This window comes from Ostrinia furnacalis, unplaced genomic scaffold (assembly GCF_004193835.3).
Source record: "Ostrinia furnacalis isolate ACB-3 unplaced genomic scaffold, ASM419383v2 OfSCF7454, whole genome shotgun sequence".
In the NCBI taxonomy this organism is placed as follows: domain Eukaryota; kingdom Metazoa; phylum Arthropoda; class Insecta; order Lepidoptera; family Crambidae; genus Ostrinia; species Ostrinia furnacalis.
Genome location: NW_021137693.1, coordinates 367,617 through 385,547, shown reverse-complemented (window position 1 = coordinate 385,547; position 17,931 = coordinate 367,617). Strand labels below are relative to the sequence as shown.

Sequence of the window (17,931 nt, the reverse complement as noted above, 5' to 3'; positions counted from 1 at the left end):
TTGAAACGTATTTTACGAAATGAATTTTTCTATAAATTTCATAAAATCTTATATAATTTCTATAAAATGACTAGTTTTTTAATGAAGTTTCATTAAAATTTGTGATTGTGCTTACCGGATTAACTGTGTTTTAGTAAATTAGAGTTAACAATAAACAAAAAGTTTTACGTCAAGATGGTTTCGACTCTGAATCTTGAAGAAAAATATAACAGAGGTGCGCCATATTTTGATTTATAAAACCCACCTTACAAATAACTTAAAAACCTCTTTAACAGTGTTTAAATGTTACAGTACGAAGAAGTTTTTGCTTTTATTTGGACATCCCAGACCATGGATTGGCAAGGACAATTTCACGTAGGATTCAAGATATTGGACTGGTAAGTACACCATCCTTCTATTTTTGCCGCCAAAACATTACTCTTGTCTCACAAAGTACATAAAAAGTGAATCTATGTAATTTTTGGTTATGTATTCTTGATAATATGATAAGAAATTGTAAAGTAATTTATTACCGTAGTCAAGAATTTGATATTGAGCAACCTCAATTTGTTCGCATTGCATACGTTCCGTTGTACAATATCTTGCCAGGTTAATGTTAGTATTTATTCACATTCGCCTTATTTAATTAATAAATAATAATCAATTAATTTAATTAATATTCGTTTAATTAAAACCTTACACAAATTGTATCAATTTAGTATATTTTTTGTGTATTTATATATAATTACTCGGATGAATTTTGCGTACTACGGAACAACTTCTTTACGACGGACCAATAGCAACGCTTTCCCCCTCCATTAAACTGAAACAACACTAGCGCCTCTCGCGACCAAAACAAAAATTTAACACGAAATATCTCCATCTTGTCTGACAGATTTGTGTTTGTTGTTACTTTTTCGATTTTCTTCGGCAAATGTGTATAAAAAGCGTTAAAAAGTGTTCTATTTATTGCATAAGTAACCAACAATTACGTTATATATCAAGTGAAGTAAAGTTTCCAAGACTGTGTTACATTTCGAGGTAAATCTAGCAGTGACGAAGTGGTCGTCTCAGTGACTAGTATATAGTTACTTATTTTTGTGATAAGCGGAGCGCGGGGGCCTAGCGGGCGGCTTTTGTGTAAGTATACACATCCTATATTACCCACACGTGCGTACCGACACAGCGGTTGTGTCAGATTTGTTCAGAAAAAGGTTCGAAACCATCGATGTATCTGTATGGAGCGCGTAGCTTGCGTTCGATTTTAGGTCATCTTTTGTACGGTCGCGTTAGAGTCGCCGCCGCAGCGCGAAATGCAACGGGCCGAGGCCGCGCGCCGCGCTCTCTCGCGTTATAGTGCACTACATCCATTTTAAAAGCCGTTTGAAATGTAGTTTCCTTTGGGTTACGCGTGTGTATGCTTGATTTTTGACAGTTGATATTGCTTTTCTATTGTCATAAAGATGTGGATCTTATGGTGTTAAGGTTAAGGGTGAGTTTTGTTTGTGGTGGTTTTGAGTGTTATTTTTTTGCGCGGGACGGTTGGCGCGATCGGCCGAGGGCGCGCTGCGTCGCCCGGCGTCCACGGTGTCGGGCCGATTTCAAGGAAAACTCCATGATGTGTCGCGTTGCCGCGTCAATAACTAGCGCCGGGCTCCGTCGCTATAACACGCCCCGCGCGCCCATTGTTCCCCAGCCTATTTATTTACTTCAACTTTTTATTGCTAACCTGCCCACTTTCCTCAATGTCAGCGCGATTGCGACATGTGTACATATTGGGTCACTATAATGCTGACTTTCACATAAAGTTCAAGTCAGTTCAAAAACATGCATACCAAACACTTGTTGACACTACAAATTATTCTTATTAGAGTTGCCATGGAGTTCTCAGTTGATGTATTAATTTAAGGAAGCAATTTTTGAAGCTGGCAACTTGAATATATCCCTAAGATTGTCTACATAAAGCCTTTCGTTCAGTTTCTGTGGAATAAGATGTTATCAATGACCGCAACTCAATGCAAGAGTGATGCTATCATTGCTGTGACAATACATTGTGAAAAGATTGCTAACTGTATCATCTCATGTTAATTATACTATATTATTTCCAATCACCTATTGATACATATTTTCCAGTAGATCTATTAACTGGAAAACCTTTAATGTAATTTATATCCAGACAGAATACTGTAAAAAAAATTACATGTTCAAGTTTATTTATAAAATTAAAGGTTGAATAATTTTCCTTGTTGCATACTATAAACAAAATAGACTTAATTTATGAATTCATATTTATTGACAAAATTATCATCATTCTTATGATGAAGAATAATACTAAGTTATCTAGAACAGCACTGTGTGTGAGAGACTTGATTACATAAAAAATACATAACATGACTGATTACTTATTGATAAATCTGACATCAACTCTACAGAATGTTTGCTCAATCAGCCTATACATTTTAGTAATAAAAAAAATTACAATTTCAATGTAACATTGCTCACTATTACGCCTATTCCCACTTAGACAGTCCGTTTAGTTTCCTAGTCCAATATAAACATGGTACGGTACACTGTGGACAGATCAAGAAAATGCCCTAAGTGGATGCAAGTCAAGTCAAGTCAAAATTTCTTTATTTGTTTAGACTAATAAATAGTTCTTACAAATCGTCATTTTGCTCTTAAGGAGCCTCTACATGTCTCATAATCTTTTTACCCTACCAGCGCTTCGAGACCAACATTTGGCAAGTGCTGAGAAGAAGCGCCGCAACAAACTCAGTCACCACTGTCTGCCGGTTAATATAAATAAATATAAATAGTAGTAGTAGGTACATTCGATTCAGGAGCAGTTCACTGAATTTACCATGCATTCTTGTATGGTGTATCTTATAAGAATGGGTATACAAGATTGCGTGGTATATTAAACAAGGTAGTGACGTGCTAATATCTAGACTTACATATTAAGATACTAGTAGAAATGACTCGCATACATAAATTTGAATAACTTGGATTGACCAGTCCCCGAAAGCAGCGCCTGTTCACAGACATGACGAGTGAACCAGCCATCCCCCGTAGAAGGTTACTTTTTATTCAAAAAGGTTACATTTTTTTATATTTCTCGCACCGGGCGCATAAAAGGCTAGTTACGGCACTGCTCCCAGGATGACTTATCATTAAGAAAATCTCGAGTTGTATAATAGGCTTTTTTAAGCATGTGATCTTTAACTATACCTTTAAATTTATTATACGGTAGCTCTTTATATTTATCAGGGACTTTGTTATAAAAATGGATACCTTGTCCCATAAAAGTGGCAAACACTTTATTAAGTCTAAAAGCGGGTATAGCCAATTTATTTTTATTTCTAGTGTTAATTTGGTGAATATCACTTTTCTTTTTGAATTCATTAATATTTTTTTGAATAAATAAAATACAGTTTAAGATGTATTGTGAAGCGGCCGTGAGAATGCCAATTTCTTTAAACAATTCTCTAAGGGACTTGCAACTTGCATTATAACTATTCCTCATGTAAAAGCGCTTTTTGAAAGCCTATGCAGATTATTGTTTTCAGTCAGTCGCTAACTATAATCAGATGTGTTGAGTGTTTTCTTACTCTTATGCCCGTTTTCTTCATCAATCCCTAATTTTTAAGTTACCCCTATGGTAACACATAACAGGAATTTTGTTTTCATAGGGGTCACTTAAATTTAGGAATTGATGGTGAAAACAAGCATTACCCACCCCCTTATTAATAAAAAGTTACACCTAGAATAAACTCTGGATTTAAAATGACATTTCCATACTAAATGACAAGTTAAGTCAGAGTTCAACTAGGGTGTAACTTTCATTAATAAGGCCTTTAAAGAGATGCCATGCTCTTCTTAAATCACGTTCGTACGTTTCAGCCAAATGACGTCCACTGCTGGACAAAGGCCTCCCCGAAGGTTTTCCATAATGAACGGTCCTGCGCTGCCCGCATCCAGGCTCTTCCCGCGACCTTTACCAGATCTTCGGTCCACCTATTAGGAGGCCTGCCCACGCTACGTATTCCAGCTTGTAGTCACCACTCGAGAACTCTTCTGCCCCAACGGCCATCGTCTCTTTCTAACCTGCAGAAAGTAACCGAGTTTCTCTCTCTTTCCAGCAACAGGAGGTGTTCCTGACATCACGGGTGACTCACGTGGTGTGCGACACGCGCGCGGCGTCGCCGGCGGTGCGGCCGGCGGGCCCGCGCCGTGAGCGCCGCGCCGATGCGATGCTGCAGCGCGTGCGACGCGACCTCGTGCCGCAATCGCCGCACCATAGCTACGTGCAGCTCACCGTGCAGAAGGTGAAGGGAATGGAGGAGGATTTAGGCCCAGAACAGACGGTGAAACGCAACTGCAACGAAACTGACTTGCTGATGAATGAAACTGAAAGTTTCAAACTGGTCGCGTCATGTGTGGTCTCTCAACGGACGCTATGGCAGAAACTTATGCAACTCGAAAGTAACTAGCAGTTTCGTTGCAGTTGCGATTCACCGTCTGTTCTGGGATTTACGCTTCAACCACGCCGACGCGTGCAGATTGGCATCGCTCGCGCGATAGACCAATGACAGCCTGTCATGCCACCATACCAAGCATGACCTGTCATTGACAGGTCACGCTCTGCACGCGTTGGTGTGGTTCAAGCGTTACACCAGACGATCTAAGCGCACTGATTGCGACCGGTGTGTATCGCCCTTGACTGTTAAGGCGGCGATTTGCGTTGCGACAGAGACGGACCGCGACCGTTACTTGACTGGCAATGTATAAGCATCAGTTGAGTGAGACAGATACAGTAAACAGAGACCTAAGTCAAGTAACTTTTGTCTCTGTCACGACGCGAACTGCCAACTTTAGGTCTGGTTTCCACCAAATCCGAGAGGAGATGTGATTGAATAACTAATCAGATTTCTGAACCGAAGCTGCTTAGCTTTATATTTCACAACCTCTCTGCTTGGAGGGGTTGTGAAATATCAAATTCTAATCTGTTATTCAAACACTCTTTTCTATACTTTGGTAGAAAAATCATCCGTGATCGGAGCGCAGTGGGTCGTCCGATGTGAACCCAGCTATAGATGGTTTCATCCACGAAGACGCGCCCCACCAATTTTTGTCGAGGGAAGCGCGGGGTGCGGGGAGTTTGATCCGAGCAATCCGAGCGTCATTATTGTAGTGTGCGTGTGCACTCATGGATAATTTAGCGCGTACCGATAACACTCAAACATTAGCGGAAGAATGGTGGGGCGCGTCTTCGTGGATGAAACGGTCTATATTGGATAATGAGTTGCAATATGCGTAATGAGTATACAGTCTCGGTTGTAGGCATCATGTTCCTTGACTGTATACCGACTGTGCTCCTCTACTTAAAAACCTAAAAGGCTATAAAAATGGTTATGCATCTATCATAAAACAAAGATACAATAGTGATGGATCTGCATACATAACATTTTGAAAGCCTATTTCAACATCAGTTTTAGCATCTTGAATGATTTTTTATCAACAAAAGCAGGATAACTAAACTAGTTACTAAACTTTTCTATTTCATCTTATTGAAGTTTTTATGAAGTGTAATATGCAAGTGTATCAATCAATATTTAACAAAATTATAGAACTTCAAGATGGTAAAATGAATGTATGAAAATGCCATGTAATTGATCCTTGTAACAAAACTTATTTTCTTGAATTGCTTGACTCCATAGTCACTTCATGTTGGTTCATATTATAAAAGCAAAAGTTTAATCATGATCTGTAATGTCTGCAAACTTAATTTCATGTTGATGTTAATCATTCATTACAAAAAGTGCAATGTCTAGTTTTCCTTATGTATTGCACAATTTTGGATGTATAATAAACATGTAATTTCTAAAGATTAGTGTCATCGAAACAGTGAATACAAAGACTTATGCTTGTGTAGTATCATCCTCATTTGCTTACAGATATAGCATTTTTATTGGAAAAAAAAGTTTGACCAAGATATAAAAATGCTACATGTGATTGCGCTTGTTCATTTTGCATCCATTTTTGCATGCTCTAACCACTAACATTCTTCTTCATTTTTTCTGCCGCTTTTCTTAGACTAACCTGATTTTCTTTCTTCAATTATTCCTATATATTTTACAGCATATTTATTAATCTTTCAGGCTATAAGTCTATTGGATAAACTGTATGACACATTCTTCACGGCGCCCCGTAAAGCGCATGTCCGATTCTTCACTAAACATTTTATCAAGATTGAGTTTTTGGACAAGTATGGATCAACATTTCTTCTAAGAATTGTATCTTTTGCTTTGCGTAGTCTACAATTTTTTTTTATTTTCAGGGTGTGTAGACCAGTATACAAGGAGTTTGATGAGTGGCCAGAGATATCGGTAGAGCCTGATCTCCCAAAGAAAGAGAAGAAAGAATCTCCAGATAACCAAACTACTAATACTACCAACCCTATACAGTATCAGCAAATCTTAGGTCAAAAGTAAGTAGCATTAACTTGAATATTCATCAAGTTGTATTGATTGAAGTGTCTACAAATCAACATAACAAATATGAACTACATTTATTATTGTCCCAATGAATTTAAAGACAAAGAGACTTTCTTGACTTCTCCTTTATTTGTTCTAAACCCTAAAAATACTGTCATTGAGTCCTTTTTAGTGCCATAAATTGTGTCACTTTTACACATCATCATATCTAACTCAACCAAAATTTCCAGAATGACGCGGAAAAGCAGGCCGCGGATCAAGGAAAAAGAAGAGAAGGAACAAAAGGCTGGTTACTGTGAGATGTGCAACGCGGACTATGCCGACGCCGCAATGCACCGCCGGTCACCAGGGCACTTAGCCTTCGTTCGCGACCACGCCAACTTCCTAGCGCTAGACTCCCTCATAAGTTCCGGAGCAGACGTCGCTACCTTCCTAGACAAAGCCACCGTCAACGGCGAAAGGAGATCCCTAAGGAAAATATGCAACGGGGATATAGAACCTAAAAATAAACGCTCCAAAAGATCTCAAAGCCCGGACTCGGCGGTCAACGGACACTCCAGTCCGAGGCGCAATGGTTTAGAAGAGGAGAGGAAACATAATACGCGGTGTGCGAAGCGAACCAACGAGCAACTAGCGGAAGACCGGCAGTATTACAAAGTTGTGACTAGTACTAAATTGCGCTCGAGTGGGGGCTTCCCTACTAAACGAAGAGAGTCACCACCTGCTATGAATGGGGCGAAGCCTCTAGTGGTGAAATTTCGCAAGGTGCGGCGGTCTGAGCTATCAGTGCTGAGTGACGAGGCTGAGCAATTCATGTTTCCTAAACGGGCCAGCTCGACCAGTTCCACGGCGTCGTCTGATGACGACGAGGTTGCACTCAAAGTACGTATTTGTTGCGTTTCAATATTAGTCATATACTCGATAAAATAGATAAAACGAAGTCGTGATCTTTTGCTCGCCAAAAGGAATCAAATGAAATAAAACGTCCCAATAAATTTAAAAAAATATCTGACTTGGATCATGATCTTTTGCTCGCCAAAAGGCATCAAATGAAATAAAACGTCCCAATAAATTTAAAAAATATCTGACTTGGATCATGATCTTTTGCTCGCCAAAAGGAATCAAATTAAATAAAACATCCCAATAAATTTGAAAAAATGTCTGACTTGGAATTATGTATATCAAGCTTTTTTTAGAATGGATTTTTGTCAATTTTGCTTTAGTTTGTCTTTATTATTACTATTTTGTAGTTAAAATTATGTAAATAACCATTTTTTAATTACTTCAGGTCGTCAACACGAAGCGAAAGAGCCCGCCCAAACCGCAAACACCAGTAGTCAACGAGAGGCGGCGTTTAGCGCGACCTTTAGCCTTGAAAGAGGAGTCGTCCGAAGAGGACAGTTGGCCGGAGGACAAGCGGCGGCGGAAGCGACGGGTGGCGCCGGTCGTCAAGCGAGGGCGAAGGGCCGGGCTCACGAGGGCTATAGAACGTAGAGAAGAAGAGACTGTGGATGAAACCCTATTGCCGCCACCAGAACCGGCGCCCGCGGAGCCCCCGCCGGCCGAGCCCGAAGTCAGCCCCTTGAGAGAGGAACCGGTGGAGAAATGCATGAAGTGGGAGGACGGGAAACTCAAATACACGCCGGCGGTGGAACAACTGGAGTTTGCCTTCGAGTCTGTCCCGCGGAGCGAGCCCTGGTTCGAGACATTCCGGCGGCAGGACCAGGACCAAGTCGTGGTCAAAAACGTTCACAAATATTTTGGTGAGTATCCAAAAGGTTTTAGAACATTTTAACTATGATCGAACACAATTATTGAATGTGAAAGTTTGGATTCAATCATGCATCAACTGTGCGAGTGTTGAGGCAGAATTTCCGCAATAACATTATTCGGTGAAAACGCAATCGATGCCATAGTTGTAAACATTTTGTGTATACTAATTTACTGATTTATTTTGTTCCAGAACTATACACGACAGCGTCGCCAAAGTTACCGTACGAAATCGGCCAATTACCGCCGCTGAAGCCGAACTGCTGCCCGCTGAGCGACCTCGTGAAGCGGGAGGAGAAGCCGGGGCCCTCGCGCGCCTACGGCACCCGCGGCATGAAGAAACAGCGCGTGCGACATCGTGCCGTCGCGCTTGCGGCCCACGACGCGCGCCCGCGGAAGTCGCCGCGCGAACACGCGTCCACCCTCGCCATCCTCGGCTCGGCCGGCCTGCTGCAGCGCCGCCGACCCGACGACGCCAAGTCAACCGCCTCCGAAGACACAACCAGCGACGCGCCCGCCCCTCGGCCGGACCCCGCCGTCGCCGAGGCTCACGAAGCCTCCGAGCGTTTACGTCAGTTCCTCTCCGACGTGTTCGAGGACGCCGCCGAGTTCGACATGTCCGAGGCGCCAGCCGACGGCGAGCCCTCCGTCGTCGCGTCCTCCAACGCGCCCGACGTCTCCAGTTTGGTCTCCGAGTGCGAGCGCTGCGACCTCATCCGCAGCGAGATCGAGGCGGGCGTAGCGGAACGCGCGCGCGGCCGCCGCGGCAAGTTCAAGAAGAAGAACAAGACCGGCTGGCCCAACAAACGGAAGCGCGCCAAGAAGGACTCGCGCACCGGCAGCGCCGAGACACCCGCGCCAGGGGACCGCTCCGACACCGACACTCGGCAGAGCACGGCCAGCGAGGACGACAGCCCGGCGCCGTCCGACCCCGACCGGACGCTCGACGGCGAGTCCGACGACGACGCCGATCGCACGCTCAAGCGGGAAGCCGACGACGCGTCCGAGGACGAGTCGGTGCAGCTCGACCTGAAAGTGGTCGTGCAGGAGGAGAAGGGCAAGAACTCGCCGGACAAGGACGACAAGCGCAGCTCGCGCTCGTCGCTGTCGGACAGCGAGGACAGGGAACTGCGCAAGAAGCGGCGCGCGCTTCAGGGCCTGCTGCTTCAGCCGGTGGTGCGCGTGGCACGCGTGGACCCGGCGGCGGCGCGGCGCCTGCGCTCGGCCGCGCGCCCCAAGCGCGCCAGGTAGCACGACCGGCGCCCCTAGTGAGCGGTAGAATAGTCGTTATTTATTTTGTACGTGACGTGTCGATGTTCACTTTGAAACTTTCGTCAGTCGCGGCGGCCGGGGCGAGCTATCGCTGCCGAACTCGTGACGGTTGTCTGTGTATGAAGGAATTCTCTCGAGACCCGGCCGGCCGGCGTTGGAAGCAGTATTTTAAGTTTATTCTTGTAGAAAAGTAATATATCTCGAGGCTTGAACCTTCGGATTTATGTGAAATGTAAATAGTTGTAATATATACGGACGTTTCGTCAGACTAGCGTGTCGTATGTGTGTGTGCGAAAGTGCGGTGCATTTAGGCCTTGCGAGCTTAGTCTGTATATAAATGTTACTATGTATGTATGCTTAGTTTTTTTCTTTAAAAGATGATGTCATTAAAAGTTGTATAAATGATTATTCTAACTCTGGAGTTTCATTACATAGGATAGGGCACTTCAGAATCATCAACAACCATACAATAATGTACTTGTACGATGTTATGTTCATCATGAGAGAAAGCGAGTCCGATTTCCAACATATGCCTCCTGGGTACAAAAATTACAAAGGTTGATCATAGGTAGATGAATGAAATTTAGATTGTTTTTATATTTAAACCAGAATAAAAACTGCTCTCACTATTGTACACATTACAAAATAAAGAGATAGGTACACAAAAGAGAGACAGTTAAGTTTAGGCAGTCTTATCGCTATAAAGCGATGTCTTCCAGGTCACAACAGCATGGTTGTTTTTTATAAACAAGGGAAGGTGATGTTTGAGAATACCTACGTAGCCTGTGCCTACCTTTTCCCATAGGAAAATGTGTTTTTTTTATCCCTAAATAAATTACAAAGGCAACAGTTACATTCACACGCACAAGTGTTATTTAGCTTTGTGCAGGCGTTCATTTTTGATGAATTTTTAAAAAGGGAAAAGTCATCCGAATTTTATATTTGCTACTTCAAAAAAAAACATAAGTTCCCTACCTTTGTCACATTACATTCACATTTATTTTGATTACATATTAAATGGAATTTTTATAATTTGAATTCTGAGTCTCTTGTAAAATAACTTCACAGCTCTCGCGTGTCAACTCTACACGCCAGAGCTGTGGAGCCCACGCTATAGATACAAGTTGTAGGTACTGATTGTTTTATTCGGTTTGCGCATGTACCGTCAGCAGCACACGTAGGTTAAAAACAAATATTTGAATTGCGGCCGTGTGTAGGTATTAGGCCCGTGCACACATACAAACCACCTTTCGATATGTTGCTCAAGTTATTCACACCACTGTGTGTAAAGAAAAAGAACTATCTATTTTTTTCTGTTAAAATGAAGATAGCCTGTACATTTATCTTTCATTACTCATATCAGCATTCTAGGAGACGCATTTAGCGCAACGAAAATATTGAAATCGAATTGAATGACTCATACGTAGTGCTGTTATGTTACGTATTAAAAATATTGGTCACTTTTGATGATGACTGTACAACAAGACCTATCCAATTGGGAATAAATCGATGCTTCGCTTTTGACTGGGGTTCACGGACAGGTCAATAAAGAAATAGCAACTGGAATTTAATTTCAGCTTTTGTTAAGAAAGTGGACTGTAGAGTGTAAGTTTGAAATACGTCGCAACTCGTATCGGTGGTGTATGGAATGTACTTTCATACTAAACTGTTACTGTAGATATGATGACTGTACAATAAGACCTATCCAATCGGGAATAAATCGATGCTTCGCTTTTGACTGGGGTTCACGGACAGGTCAATAAAGAAATAGCAACTGGAATTTAATTTCAGCTTTTGTTAAGAAAGTGGACTGTAGAGCGTAAGTTTGAAATACGTCGCAACTCGTATCGGTGGTGTATGGAATGTACTTTCATACTAAACTGTTACTGTAGATAAAAATATTTGTACAAGGGATGCTGATAAAAAGCCCAGAATCATTATCAAAATCCATTCAGCCGTTTACAAAAGCTGCAATGTAATACACTCGCGAGCAAAAGTATGGAATCACTTACATGAAGTTGTTTCCACGCGATCTTGTGTACTAACGAATTTGTTAGGAACAAAAAAAGTGGCACCATTTTAAAGATTAAACTTTTATCTTTAAATTGATACCAAATTCGTTTAAATCACACCAGTATTTAAAAAGATATCCCGGCTAATGTGAAGAAGTAACGAAAAAGACATGTATGAACTGTTTGATAAGCACGCTTTCAATTTGCTCGTACACATCTCGATGTTAAGTCGAGCAAGCCACCCCATATAAGCCACTGTTTCAGCGAACCAGCACTGCACAAATCGCTCCTCAGGCCGCCTATAAACCCAACCTCTTCGACTGCTGCCCTGCAAACACAGTTTGCATTCATCGGAGAACAGAACTCGCCTCCATTACTCGCCTTCCCATCGAGATGTGTACGAGCAAATTGAAAGGGTGATTATCGGTGACCTGCCGTCAGTTTCGAGCCTGTGGCAGGCCTTTTTGAAGTCAAATTCTATTGCTTATATCTTAGACGAACTGTCCACTCGCTAACAGCTATCTTACGAACATTTCTGAGCTCTTGATGGACATCGATTCCAGTCAAATGACGATTTCATAGAGAGGTTGACATGAAAAAACGGTCTTCCCTCTGCGATGTGCACCGGTGCTGTTCAGAACTTGGTCTCGGGATAAAGCCACTAGTCTCCAGAAAGCGTCTTGAAACTTTTGAAACCCAGGACTGGCTTAAGTGGCGCTGACGTGCGACAGCCCGCTGGCCGAGCCTTTCTTGCAATAGTGCAACGATTTGTGCTGCTTCTGAAGGTGTAGAATCCCAGGTAAAGTGTCAAAAGAAGCGGAGATGTGTATGAATCATCGTGTGAAAGCAAAAATCTAAAAACGCGTGCTTTTATAGGGGTTAAATAGGCCGCAACTCGCGACGTATCAAACAGTTCATACATGTCTTTTTCGTTACTTCTTCACATCAGCCGGGATATCTTTTTAAATACTGGTGTGATTTAAATGAATTTGGTATCAATTTAAAGATAAAAGTTTAATCTTTAAAATGGTGCCACTTTTTTTGTTACTAACAAATTCGTTAGTACACAAATTCGCGTGGAAACAACTTCATGTAAGTGATTCCATAGTTTTGCTCGCGAGTGTAGTTACAATAAAAATGCTTTGTCTGATGATGCACTAAAAGGCTTAGTATTATAACTTTTATGCTAGGTGGCTATTATGATAGATAGATAAATGAAATGATAAAATGCAGTAATATAAATTAAGTGTTTATTACAGACATTTTATGCAGGTGTCCTGATCAAATGAAAAACAAATGATCTAATCTAACAGCCATATAATCAATAACAGAATTTACACTTTGTACATCTTCACAGATGATGTTCAGCCATGTTCGTATTGTTCATTCTTGAATTACAAGTAAATTAAATCAGAACTAGATACTAAGCTGACCCTTCATGTCTTGGACCAACTGCAAATTATGGCTAAAATTACTGCAATTTATTACTTCACTGTTCAGATTTGGTGCAAGAAACAGTTGGTCCGAGACATTATTTGAGATGCTGGAGCCCTAATTGTAAAGTTTATTCATAGACATCTTCTTTGTCGGCTATGTACTGGATAATGTCTCGTGGTCTGACAAGCCTCTCTGCATCACCATCGGGAATTTCAAAGCCAAACTCATCCTCCATTGCCATGATGACCTCCACATGGTCTAAGGAGTCCAGACCAAGGTCAGTCATGAAGTGAGAGTCCACTGAGAGCTGAAAAACATATAAAATGTTAATAAAATAAATTAAAACCATGTATGTATAACTAAATAAGTGAGAGGCGCAAACAGAAAACGGTAGAGATACAACTACAAAATATGTAACAGTGCGCTACCTTATCAGGATTAACTTTGTCATAAAGTTGCAGGACAAGGAGCACCCTACTTTTAATAAGCTCTAAGGAGAGCGGGGGGCCGCCACTGTAGTTGCGGATACCGATTTTCTGGGTCTGAAACAAAATTTGAAAAGTAAATCTAATGTATGTACCTGTCGACCACATAGCTTGTCGTAAGCCTTGCACACTTTCATGACTCGGTCCTCTATTTGCTGCGGTGAAAGCTTAGGCGCCCCAGAGTATTGTTGTATTCGCTGACACTGTACCTAAACAGTTTTTATGCTGTACATATTTGTTATGCAACACTTTGAGGTTATAACAATAATACAATTAATTTCAGGTTTTATATATCTTTCTTCAGTAAAACACCACCTTCTGATTGTGGCTAAAGTGAGGAATATGCATGAAACACTAAGGTATTTCCGAAAATCACATTGTATTGATTGATAAAAACCCTTACCTCATTTTGCAGATGAAGGGAATTTTGGGCTTTAACCAAAGTTATGGCTGTACGGAATTTTTGTTGAAGGGCTACAGTTGATAGCCGGCATACCACCGGTGTTCTATAGGTGGTGGATTTTCGTAATAATCCACTAAAAGCACTTCGAACTAAATTCGCAGCAGCCATTTTTCAGACTTCAAATAAAAACCATAGACAAACTATTTGCTGCAGTCAGTCAGTCAACAACAGATAAAACAAACACTGAAAATCGATTACGATTACAGGCGGTAACGTTATTTTTCAGTCATGTGTTCTTTGCTTTATGTTCTTTGTCTTTGACACGCAGTCCGTCATCTGTCAAATTTGACAATTCCAATCATTGTTTTTGTGTGGGACGTGGGGAGACATGGATTTACGGTTTTTTCAGGATTAAATAAATTGTAAAATGGGCAATGCTGACACAAAACTTAATTTTAGGAAGGCGGTAGTGCAGCTAACGTCTAAGTCACAGGTATGGGCTTATAAACAGGTAAAATTAGTTCAATTTAGTAAAGTTTGTGTACCACTGATGATTCTGTTTTCCCAGGCGATTGACGCAGCAGATGACACCTTTTGGGATCAGTTCTGGTCGGAGAGCGTGACCAACGTGCAGGATGTGTTCGCGCTGGTGCCAGGAGCCGAGATCCGCGCGCTGCGCGAGGAGTCGCCGAACAATCTGGCAACGCTGGTATATAAGGCCGTGGAGAAGCTCGTGAAGACTGTGGACAGCAGCTGTAGGACACAAAGAGAACAGCAGACAGGTAACCAACTTAATTTAAAATAAAAAATACTAAATATAATTGTAGTGCTGATCACCTGATGATAAAATTGTGTTATTGATTATTTAGTGTTTCCAATTAGAATCTTAGTGAAACAAAGCTAATTAGCAATTTAAAAAATAATTAGCTTAATAAGAAGTTGCTATGTGCATTGTGCAGTATCCCCCAATTATTGGAATTAAAACAGGATCAATAAATATACATTCTTGAGTCATATAGCTTAGCACCTAAGAATGTTAGCTGTGGAATGTACCAATCTCCTTAAGAGATAATTTAAGATTTGTAGTTTCTGTACTAAATATCATTAGTCAACCATTTGAGTCCTTACAGGCTTCACAAAAATCTACTGTTTTAGTCTCTCTGAATAACTGAATAAAGTAAAATGGAGAATTTTGCCCTAATATTGTTGCATATTAAATAAAATGTTCTAATTAAGAGCAGATTAGTTAAATGATTGATAAAAAATTAATAAATCTTTATTAAATTCATAAAATTCATTTATTTTTGCAAATAGGCTTTAAAAAAGCGCTTTTACACGTCCCAATATTAACCCTACCACTGCTTCGGGACAATAAATGGGCCAGTGCTGAGAAGAAGCAGCGCAAGATATTTGCAAGCTATGGTATTCTCTTGTTAATCAAACCTCTATTTCTCAGCTCTGAACTGTGCGCGGCTGCTGACACGAGTGTTGCCGTACATGCTAGAAGAGCCGGACTGGCAGGGCTTCTTCTGGTCCTCGCTGCCAGCTGCGGCGGAGAACGAACAGTCAATCCCCCTGGCTCAGTCACTCATCAACGCTATATGTGTTAGTAACTACATTAACGGATTTCTACTTAACTATTCAATTTGTTTATTTGCTCACTAAGGCTGAGTTGCACCACCTAACTTTAACAGTAACTATGACAATAACCGGTGTTTTGTATGGAGTTTGACTGATTTTAGAGACAGCCTAAGTGTACATAACAGGTCTTTATCTTAGGTGCTTATAACTTAGTTACCTAGTTAAGGTATTGCAAATTATATGTATTTGTTGTGATTCTGACTCATTATTTATTTGATTTATGTTAGAGATGAAACGGATAGTTGTTTGGCCGGATACCGGATACCGGATATCCGGCCAGCTGCTAGGCCGGATAGCCGGATATCCGGCGGCCGGATAGTTGGCCCATTGTCTCGTTGCATGTCGTGACGAGTATAGTGCCGCACAGGTGCTTCGAACGCGATCAGTGGGTCTATTAGTAGAATAGACTAGTCACACTTTTGGAAAATCGAATCCGTCCGAATAGAATGTCAGATTTTGCCACTTGTCTAGGGGGCAGATCAATTCAATTTCGGCTGCAATCGTGAGTGTGTGATTGAATAGCGAAAATTTAACTATACTGGTCATCACAAAAATCGGCCCACCTACGTTTTACAGGAAAACTCGTTTCTACTGACACAGTCATGGTGCCCCAACAATATTGGTGTTATTTGAAAGCCCAATAAATATCCTTAAAGAAAAACACATTTAATTTCTTAATAAACGATTAACATAAACGCGATATACAATAAATGTGACTTGAAAAATGACCTCACTTTGGGCTCACCTCTGGGATCAATTAGACCCATTTTTATGGTTATAAAACCAAATAATTATCACGTGTCCTCTTTAACAGATGGATAGCGATTAATCCCAACTTAACAGTTTTATAGCCATAAAAGTCGGCTCAAGCGTAACTACCTATTTTTTTTAAGAAGTGACTCTGGATTCTTCTACAGACACATTTTTGGGGTAAAAACCTTTCCTTTAATGAAATGAAGTTTAGAACTAGGCTTTTAAATGGTGCCAATATTGGTGGGAAGTGGGGATGCATACGTTTGAAAGTGCTTGTCGCGGGAGGGTCGATCTTTGTGATGACCAGTATAGTTGCATGATGTCATCAGACTATCAGTGAAAAAAAAATCGCCTATTTTATTTGGCAATATTTCGACATTAACAGATATTTACTATTTATCTATGTATTCGTCATTAGAGTGAATAGCCCAGAAAAATAAATTAGTTTTGAAAGGCCTTAATATGGCTTTTTTGTAACTTTTTGGACTTTAAATAAAAGCCGTCATTATTGTAAGCCATTTTATTGATATTTACCTCAAAGATTAATGTATTTCATTTTATTAATAGGAAATTGTCGTTTTTTTTTAATATCCGGTATCCGGCCGGATAGTGAGTTACTATCCGGTATCCGGCCGGATAGTAAATTAGGGCCGGATATCCGGCCTACCGGATAGTTGCCGGATATCCGTTTCATCTCTAATTTATGTATATGGTTTGTGAAAGTCCCTAAGATTGTCAAGTTAAACTTGCTAAGAGTTGAAGTATTTTAATCCTTTATACAATTCATCCTCTTCCCTATTTTTTAAAATAACTGTCCACTCCCTTAATGATCTGGAAAAGATCTTTTTGTCTCATCACCATGAGACTGCCAAAATTATGTCCTTCCAACTTAACTATTGATTGTAATCACTATTTGAAATCTTGAGAACTTTATGTGATGATGATTTTTGATATTTTTGTTATCATCAGGATCTCCTGTTCTGCCCAGACTTCACAGTGGTGAGCACCAAGCGGTCTGGCCCGGTGAGTATTGATTCTATGATATCTATTAATCTTATCACTCACTTGTTTCCCTCTGTTTTATTAAAAAGATAACAAATGTATAAATACAGATAGTTTTGTAACTTCCTCTCTCAAAATATTGATAACAAGCCTTGATGTGTTATATGACCAATTCTAAGTGTAACTTCTATTTTATTTTTCAGTCATTTTATTATTGTTTAAATATTATTTTGTTCAATATTTGTTTTGAGGCTAGGTTTAGATGGTCGCGCGCCGATGCGCTTTCATTCTTAAAGAGATTAAAGAGATTCTAATAATATTAGAGAGCTGAGTGCCTTACCAATAAGTTCCAAGTTCCAAGGTCAACTTCTATAAAAATACTTACATTTTGGACTTTGTCATTTGTATTATCCTACTAATATTATAAATACGAAAGTTTGGATGTCTGGATGTTTATAACCCAGAATAACATATAGGCAGTGCCGTATTATCCATAAGGCACTTTAGGCCAGTGCCTAGGGGCCCACTATGGCCAGGGGCCCACTATGACCAGGGGCCCAGCACTCCCAATAAAAAAATGAAAATAAAATAATGTTAAAAGATTATTTTTATGCAACAAAACTCAAACCACCTCAAAACTTCGCCTTATTTTGGTTTACACATTCAATCGTCATATTTCGATA

General features: G+C 40.6%; 3 protein-coding genes across 8 annotated transcripts; 2 read left to right on the top strand and 1 right to left on the bottom strand.

The window, feature by feature from the left end:
- On the top strand, positions 1–9,930 carry chif (DBF4-CDC7 kinase regulatory subunit chiffon). Of its 5 annotated transcripts, XM_028320821.1 has the most exons (8): positions 1–214; positions 292–377; positions 4,119–4,304; positions 6,138–6,244; positions 6,317–6,466; positions 6,704–7,355; positions 7,762–8,236; positions 8,437–9,930. In XM_028320821.1, exons 1-8 carry the CDS (start codon positions 175–177, stop codon positions 9,492–9,494), a joined length of 2,754 nt encoding a protein of 917 aa, XP_028176622.1. In that variant the 5' UTR covers positions 1–174; the 3' UTR covers positions 9,495–9,930. The 5 variants fall into 5 exon arrangements, with proteins under 5 accessions (XP_028176622.1, XP_028176627.1, XP_028176624.1 ...); XM_028320826.1 differs by lacking the exon at positions 6,138–6,244 and having other exon boundaries at positions 4–214; XM_028320823.1 differs by lacking the exons at positions 1–214; positions 292–377 and adding an exon at positions 818–1,119.
- A 2,857-nt stretch (positions 9,931–12,787) lies between these two features.
- On the bottom strand, positions 12,788–14,059 carry ND-ACP (NADH dehydrogenase (ubiquinone) acyl carrier protein). 2 transcript variants are annotated; one of them, XM_028320836.1, is made up of 3 exons: positions 13,853–14,059; positions 13,393–13,506; positions 12,788–13,271 (listed from the first exon to the last, which is right to left on the bottom strand). In XM_028320836.1, exons 1-3 carry the CDS (start codon positions 14,018–14,020, stop codon positions 13,092–13,094), a joined length of 462 nt encoding a protein of 153 aa, XP_028176637.1. In that variant the 5' UTR covers positions 14,021–14,059; the 3' UTR covers positions 12,788–13,091. The 2 variants fall into 2 exon arrangements, with proteins under 2 accessions (XP_028176637.1, XP_028176635.1); XM_028320834.1 differs by lacking the exon at positions 13,393–13,506 and adding an exon at positions 13,545–13,658 and having other exon boundaries at positions 13,853–14,057.
- A 138-nt stretch (positions 14,060–14,197) lies between these two features.
- On the top strand, positions 14,198–17,341 carry LOC114364634 (protein HID1-like). The gene is made up of 4 exons (XM_028320859.1): positions 14,198–14,345; positions 14,421–14,634; positions 15,309–15,457; positions 17,216–17,341. The coding sequence occupies exons 1-4, from the start codon at positions 14,280–14,282 to the stop codon at positions 17,339–17,341; spliced, it is 555 nt and encodes a 184-aa protein (XP_028176660.1). The 5' UTR covers positions 14,198–14,279.
- Positions 17,342–17,931: the final 590 nt, after the last annotated feature.

Bases quoted from the DNA above. Each gene is read 5' to 3' on its own strand.
- chif (XM_028320821.1), top strand. From the start codon at position 175: ATGGTTTCGACTCTGAATCTTGAAGAAAAATATAACAGAG. The intron at 215-291 runs GTGCGCCATATT...TAAATGTTACAG, and splicing joins TGAAGAAAAATATAACAGAG to TACGAAGAAGTTTTTGCTTT. The intron at 378-4,118 runs GTAAGTACACCA...CTCTCTTTCCAG, and splicing joins GGATTCAAGATATTGGACTG to CAACAGGAGGTGTTCCTGAC.
- ND-ACP (XM_028320836.1), bottom strand. From the start codon at position 14,020: ATGGCTGCTGCGAATTTAGTTCGAAGTGCTTTTAGTGGATTATTACGA. The intron at 13,507-13,852 runs GTAAGGGTTTTT...ATTTTGTTTCAG, and splicing joins CCCTTCATCTGCAAAATGAG to ACCCAGAAAATCGGTATCCG. The intron at 13,272-13,392 runs GTAGCGCACTGT...TATGTTTTTCAG, and splicing joins ACAAAGTTAATCCTGATAAG to CTCTCAGTGGACTCTCACTT.
- LOC114364634 (XM_028320859.1), top strand. From the start codon at position 14,280: ATGGGCAATGCTGACACAAAACTTAATTTTAGGAAGGCGGTAGTGCAG. The intron at 14,346-14,420 runs GTATGGGCTTAT...CTGTTTTCCCAG, and splicing joins AGCTAACGTCTAAGTCACAG to GCGATTGACGCAGCAGATGA. The intron at 14,635-15,308 runs GTAACCAACTTA...TCTATTTCTCAG, and splicing joins ACAAAGAGAACAGCAGACAG to CTCTGAACTGTGCGCGGCTG.